This window comes from Penaeus monodon, chromosome 41 (assembly GCF_015228065.2).
Source record: "Penaeus monodon isolate SGIC_2016 chromosome 41, NSTDA_Pmon_1, whole genome shotgun sequence".
Taxonomy (NCBI): domain Eukaryota; kingdom Metazoa; phylum Arthropoda; class Malacostraca; order Decapoda; family Penaeidae; genus Penaeus; species Penaeus monodon.
This window is the reverse complement of record NC_051426.1, coordinates 19,784,014-19,791,513: the sequence shown is the minus strand read 5'-3', so window position 1 is coordinate 19,791,513 and position 7,500 is coordinate 19,784,014. Positions and strand designations below refer to the sequence as shown.

The 7,500-nt window shown below is 44.8% G+C and overlaps 1 protein-coding gene across 1 annotated transcript in view; it reads left to right on the top strand.

Moving 5' to 3' along the window:
• Positions 1-14: 14 nt before the first annotated feature.
• The window catches only part of LOC119598598, a gene marked incomplete in the record, with an annotated part of 43,650 nt that continues 36,164 nt past the window's right edge, over positions 15-7,500 (top strand). The window contains 2 exon segments of the mRNA XM_037948265.1: positions 15-440; positions 1,928-7,500. The exon segment at positions 1,928-7,500 is cut by the window's right edge and continues 1,353 nt beyond it. Of these exon segments, the coding sequence (XP_037804193.1) occupies positions 2,245-7,500 (5,256 nt within the window).

The following is a 7,500-nucleotide window of genomic DNA, read 5'->3' as shown; positions in this document are numbered from 1 at the left end:
ATTCTTGAGGTAGCAGCGGCTGGCGCCAGTAACGCCGTGTCTTTTCTTTCCACCTCCTATCTCTCTCTACCTGCCTCTTCCTTCCATCTCCTTCTCTTCTTGTCCCTCTGTCCGTCCTCCTTCTTCGTCATTCAGGCTCTGTGTTTCCTAAGTGCGTGTCCGTCCTTTGTCTCTTGCTTGCACGCGCGTATAATCGTGTATCTTTGTGTATAAGATTTGTGCGCGTTGTGTATGCGAGAGACCCGCCCCGGGAAAAGGACCGCCGTGCGCGCTTCTGCACTTTGCTTGTCTGACTGAGCGTTGAACGGAAAGAGAAGACTGGAAGGAAGGTCTTGCCCTGGAAGATTTCGTGATTGCTAAAGAAGAAATTCTAAGCCGGAAAGTACACTGGTCCTTCGCCGTTTCTGATTGGCTCCTCGGTAGAGATTGTCTCAGAGGAGGTGAGTGGCGGTGGTGGCGCCCCGTGCGTGGTCGGTGCGTGTTTTCAGTGCAAGGTTGTGAGGACAATAGTGCAAAGGGAAACGAAATGAAAGTGTGTGCATGTGACAGTGTATGTGTGTGTGTATGTGTGTGTATATGTATGTATGTATGTATGTATGTATGTATGTATGTATGTGTATATATATATATTTTATATATATATATATATATATATATATATATATATATATATATATATATATATATATATATATATATATATACACGTATGTATAGTATGTATAGGTGAAAGTGTATGTGTGAGTGTGTGTGTATGAATATATATACGTATGTATAGTATGTATAGGTGAAAGTGTATGTGTGAGTGTATGTGTATGAGTGTGTGCGTGTGTGTGTGTGTGTGTGTGTGTGTGTGTGTGTGTGTGTGTGTGTGTGTGTGTGTGTGTGTGTGTGTGTGTGTGTGTGTGTGTGTGTGTGTATGTGTGTGTGCGTGTGTGCGCATGTGTGCGTGTGTGTGTGATTGTATGTTTCTGTACATTTGTATACTTAGCTTAAGGGTGAATAGATATAGGTGGCAGAAAGTTTAATTTGATTGTTGGTAATAATTTAAAAAATAATTGCTGAAGTCATGAAGCGTATTTCGTAAAGCTCTATACAGATGGCGATTTATTGTTGTTAGTGGTCGTTCTATCGTAGTTTGGGAAAATATATTTGAAGAAAATAGATATTTTGCATATATTAAACAGAAACGATCTCCAGAAATGTAACCTCTCCTCTTACCGAGTGAAGCCTTTCAAGGTGTGAATGTGTATATTTGTGTGCGTGTGTGTGCATGTTTGTGTACAGTGTTTTGTGTTTTTATTTACGTGAATGTTTGTATATCAATGTATTGTTAACATGATAGGTAGTATTATTTAACCCCTAAGTCCGTAGTCCCTCAATGCCCCGCTGCCCAAATTTAGCGAAGCCTTTTCAAGACAGTTTGTCCCAGTTTAAGTAGAGCGTCTTCCTATTCCTCTTCGTGCTCTGTTCCCTTTTTTGCGTTCCGGAAAGATCTCAGTAGAAGGTATTTAGGGTCTTCAATTTAGTTCCTATCTGTGTCTATGGCGACGGTAAGTGAAGCTGGTGATGATGCGTGGAGGCGCGTGGGACAGAGGATGAGCGGGAGATGAACGAGAGTGGTGGACGAATGATAGAAGTGGCTGTCTCCCTGCGAGCGAGGGTACGGAGGAATTTCACTCCGACAGGATGGACGTGTTGCGATAGTGAGTCACCACCACGAGGGCAATGCTGGGTCGCGCCAGTTACAATTTTTTCCTTACCTTTCTTCGACATGACACTTCCCTTTTGATACTGTTGTCCTGAGCGATTATTAATTATAGACTTTGTTCTGATATTGTGTCCTTTTTTCGTTATGTTTTTAGTTTTTATCTTTGAAAGTAGATAGCGAAGTCTTTCCTAATATTTATTTTTATCCTTCGTACAGATTAACATCAAACGGCAGCCAGCCATGATATGCATGCAGTAATTGTGCATTCGCTGTCAACAGCACGGATTCCACAAGTTCCGTTTTTTCTGATTGGTCGATGTTAATTGCATAGACAATAATGTCATTACTGAAGTGACGCTCTAGGAAGTCAGGGCTTTCTCGATTCAGTGTTACGACGTCTGTCCAACTGATAGATATCCATATTACTTTTTGGAAATACATTTCATCTGAAGCACTGTGGTTTTGTCGTTGATCTTGATTAATGCCATAGAAATGATGCCCTGAAATTAAGCCTCAGTGACCTTATCTTCGCCATGAACGAGTTAAGTGTCGGCAATATCCGGGAGGATACGGCCTCTCGGCCTACTCCTCCCTCCTCGCTGGCTGTGGTTCCCTCCCATTTGGCGTCGGATTCGCCCTCCAGCGAAGACTCGCCCGAGAGTGACGCCTCGTCTCTCTCACCGATGGAATGGCTCTCGCCCTTGGAGTCGCCTTGTGACCTGTCAGTCATATCCGGCAACCACAGCCTTTTTTCACCGGGTTCATGCATCGAGATTCCCATTCCTGGGTTAGCTACACCTTTGGTCTCACCCAGTGTACCGTCGTCATTCCATAGCATGACTTCGCCATCGACCACAATGTCCCCATCAGGAACTGCCCCACCAGTGCACAGCACTAGGTCATCTCCAGATCCCAAAGTACCAACTGCAAGCTATGTTTCATCAGACAGTGACTCGGGATCAGGATGGAGCACGCCCTCTCCTGTCCGGAGCGTGGTTTCGAATCCGAGTGTCCCTTGCTCCTCCCAGAACTCTCCTGTCTGGTCTTCCTCATCTCTTACCTCCTCAACGTCTTCTTCCTCATCTCCACCATCTGATGTGAAAAGGTACTTAGTTGCAACAGCAAATGGAAGGCGCAGTAGTACTACAGACCTTGCCCAGACCAGAGCAACGCGCAGAAACTTATGGGAAAATATCCGGGCCAACCCCAAACTCAATAACAGCAAGTGCAGCTCTCATTGTCGTCACGGGAAGCGTTCAACTCCCACCATTGATGATGATGATGATGATGATGATAGTGATTTCAGCTACACCTACCCAGCCAGTCCTTCATCTCGCAACTCACCACTCTATAGATGTCCTGTATCATCAGGCCCTCTCCTTTATGGGCCTGCCAGCCCAATTTCTCAGGGACCTCCATATCAAAGAGATAGAAGTTCACGTTCTCCAAGTCCTATACCTCGATCCAGAAAGAGATCCTCTCGGTCTCCTGTCAGTCCATTACACTCCCCAGGAAGTCCTTCAGGTTGTTCAGTTGTTGGCCCAGGGGAAGGACTTGAAGGTTCATCATCACACTCCTGCAAAACCCCAATTTCATCTTCACCAAGCCCTGTTGGCCGCCATTCAAAGCATCATATATCAAGTTCTCCAAAGGATACAGACGTTCTATCTTTGAAAAGTCCAGTGAACGAAGTAGCAAAGTCTAGGTGCATTAGCAGTGACACTACGAAGGGGAAACGACGAAGTGTTTCAGGTGTGGTAAGTAATGCCAGCATCAGTAGCAAAGCCTTCCGTAAGAAGCAGAACCACGGGGCCTCTGCAAGTCATATAGATGAACACCGAAGTCCCGAAATTGTTATCACTGCAGATAATATAGATATCATCCTTAGTGATGACTATTCAACTATGGACAATATAGAGACTGAACACAACACATCTACAAAGAAAGGTATTTCATCAAAGAAATCAACAAGGCATCTCACAGATTTTGAAAACACTTCCCAAAATAACGTCTCCAGGAAATCCCAGTCAAATCTGGAAGGAGAAAAGATAAAGAAACTCGAGGATCGCAAGGAAGATGTGGGAAAGGAGGAGACTGGCAATGAAACAAGTGATAAGGATGAAAAGATTCCCACAAAAAACAGGAGGAAGAAAGCAAGGTCCAACAGCCTTGCACATGAGCAACTCAGATCATCTTTGAAAGAGAACATTTCCAGCTCGGTTCATAACCTTGGTGGCAACCATTCATCTGCATCAAACAGTATTAGTTACAGTATTCCTAGTTCCCTCCATACTATTTGCAGTGGAGGTGATAGCAGCCCAAAACACACTAACAAGAAAAGTAATAGAACAGCTAGTAGAAGCTCCAGCAGAAATAGCAGGAGTGTTAGCAACAGCCTGTGGGATTTGACTGTTAGAAAACCTCTTAGTCATTGCAGCACTCCTTCCCCTTCACGTGACAGCACCACAAATGCAGAGAAGTGGCGGCGGGCTAGTTTAGGGACTGTAGGTCTGTCAGTGAGGAGCAGATCTTCCACACCAAAAGACAGAGATGGTAGCAGACGTAATTCAGTTACTAACACAAATAGTGGTAGTACCTGGAGTCTTTGGGGAGGGGGAGGGAAGAGCAAGAGTATCACCTTTGGCCCCCCACCCCCCATCACTGCCACTGTATCCAGAGTGACCCCCACACTTTCCAAAACCAGTGCTGCTGCATCAAAGACGGGACCCTCCATATCAAAGACTCAGGGAGCCATACCCAAAACCAGGAATGCGTCATCTAGTATTTCGAGAGTTGGCAAAGTGGTCAGCAATGCCATCAGGGTTGGTAATACACTCAAAAAAGGAACACAGAAGAGCCCGACTAGCACATCCACAGAACTCGACTTGCCCCGTGTGTCTCCTGGCCAAAGGCTGAGCAGAAAAGTCAGCAGCAGGAAGAACAGTGCTGTGTTTAATTCAAGAATGAGTCCTGATAACGGCGTTCGTATCAGGGATGCTTCAAGATACAGCCCTGTTGGAGACCCCACCAATTGTTCTCACAGTTCTCGAGGAAGTACAAACAGCCTGTGGGACAGTGCAGTGGATAACAGTAACAATGTTTGGGACAGTAATTTTAGCTTAAAGGACAGCTTCATGGGCAGCACTATCAGTTTAAAAGACAGTTCTATGGGTAGTTCCATGAGCCTTCATGATAGTGCAATGGGGAGCTCCATAAGCCTAAGAGATAGTATAATGGGTAGCAACAACAGTTTGAGACATTGCTCCATTGGTAGCAGCTCCAGTCTACGTGATAGTGCCCTTGGTAGCTCCACGAGCCTTGTGTATAGCACCTTGGACAGTATTGCCAGCTATAAGGATAGCACAATGGGTAGCTGTACCAGTTTAAGAGATGATTTAAAGGGTAGCGGTGCTAGTCGGATAGATATGCCCATGGCCAGTAGCAAGAGTCTTACTGACAGTGTTTTAGATTTAAGCAAGAAAGATGTGTGTAAGACAGCAAACATTAATGATAATACCATTGGTAGTGCAGGTGTGAGTCATGCGAATATCAAAAGAGATGATTCAAGGGGTAGTACTACAAGTTTAAAAGACAGCATTCTGTGTTGTAGTACTCATTCATTGAAAAGCATGGGTAGCACTACAAGTCTGAAAGAAAGCACCTTGGCTAATACTTCTAATATGAGAGATGTAGGTAGCATCACCAGTCTCAAAGAGGATGACATAGATAGTAGAAAAAATAGCTCCTTTGAGAATGCAGGAAAAATGTGCAGAGCTTATAGTCGTGCAAAGAGCATGACAAACCTCAGAGATGATTCACTTTTTAACACTGCAAACTCTGGGTATGTTGATATGGCAGATGCTTATGTTACCAGACAAAAAGATATTCTCTTGGGTAGTGCTACTAACTTGGAAGATAAAGCCGCAAGTTCCCGTCTAAGACATGGCATATTAGGTAGTGCCACTAATTTGAGAGATAGTGTCATGACCAGTAACCAAAACCTTAGGCATGGTGTGATAGGAAGCACCACCAACCTACGAGAAAAATTCACAAGTAATACTCCTCGTCTAAGACATGGTGTTGCAGGAAGCACTACTGATGTCAGGGATAGTTACTTAGGTAGAAGTAATAGCATTCGACATAGTAGAAATGGCAGCACTACCAACATCAGAGACAATGCAATGGGCAGCACTGTTAGTCTCAGGCACAGTGCCATCAGTGACTTGATTGATAGTGCTATTGGTCTTGCTACAGATACTATATTTAATACTAACTTGCATGACACTGATGAAAGCAGTAACTCCGAAGATGAAAATGCAAACAAAATATATGGCTCTTTGACCAATAAGGCTATGGAATTCTTGACTAAAGAGAGTGTGGCTGATTTAAGTAAGAGTGCAAATTCTTTGAATGGCACAGCTGCATATGACATGCTTACTGTGCCACATGGCAAACCTGATTTAATGATGAGCAGGTGCAGAAGTGCTCATTCATTGACTGAGCCTCAGCAGAGCTATAATGCCTCAAATCACATTTCTAGGACTCAGTCATCTGACCTGAGGGACCTCATTCGGAAGGACTCCCAGAGACAAAAACTCAAGCGAGGAAAATCCCTAGATCTTAGGGACGTCCCACAGAGGTCTTACAGTCGTCGAATACTTAAGAGAGGAAAGTCCTGTGACCTGAGAGATCTTCCATGCACAGAATCTCTCGATACACCTGGTTCATCTGAGATAGAGGACAGTAGAGAGTTTCTTAGAACGAGGTCCTGGGAGGATAGGGAGGTACCTAAAGCAAGATCCTGGGATGGAAAAGACACCTCTCAACTCCATGAAAGTATGGTAAACTACATAAACCAACTTGAAGGAGACTTACAAAAGTGTTCCAGCATGCAACAATGCAGTAGTCCCACAGTTGCAGTAAACTATGGTTCTGATAGTGGGAGTGACAACCATATGGATAGAGGTTCTGGTGAGGAGGAAAGTGCTGCTAACACAAACAACCATTGTGAGTTCTTTCAGAATGGTGATACCATCCGTTCAGATACTCCTGAGCCATACTATAGAAGGAGGAGGCGAGGCAGTGCTGACAGACGGAGTGGAGCAGGAAGACGCCAAAGCCTTGACAACGTAAATGGGGAGGAGCTACTGTATGCATTAAGAGGGAGGCGAGGAAGTGGAGGCAGCCACTCTCACCTCAGAGGAGCTTGTGTGGCTGGAGGTAACTCTTGGATCTCGGCCATCCCTCGCCATAACAGGAAGTGGGAGAGTCTCCGTCGGGGTGTTGTAGACAAGAGCATTCGCTGCTCCACTCCCAAGCAAGGACGGAGGGGATCTGTAGAAAACATATGTGGTGGCATGGGTAGGAAAAAGATCAGTAGTCTTTGGGACAATATCTTGGGACAGTATGTGGAAGGAGAGTTAAAAGCCAAAAAAAGTTCAAGCTGCAGTTCCTTTAAAGTTGGAGGAGGTGAAGAGAAAAGTGAATGGGTCACCACCAGAGATGATGTAGATCAAGAGGAGGAGGAAGAGGAAGAGGAGGCAGCAACAACAGGAGTCTTGACTGAATCTGGAGAGAACAGTGAGGTAGTTTGTCCTCAGAGGAGAGCCCCACGCTTCAGTGAGATTTTTGGTGGTGGAAGCATTGAAGAATCCCGCAGAAGTCGCTTGGAAATGACCTATGGATCCCAAGACTGTAAGGACCGTAAAAGGTGCAAGAGATCTAAGGATAAAAAGAGAGGTAAAATGGTTAGTTCTGATAGTGATGGCGACTTCAAATCTGCAAGTGGA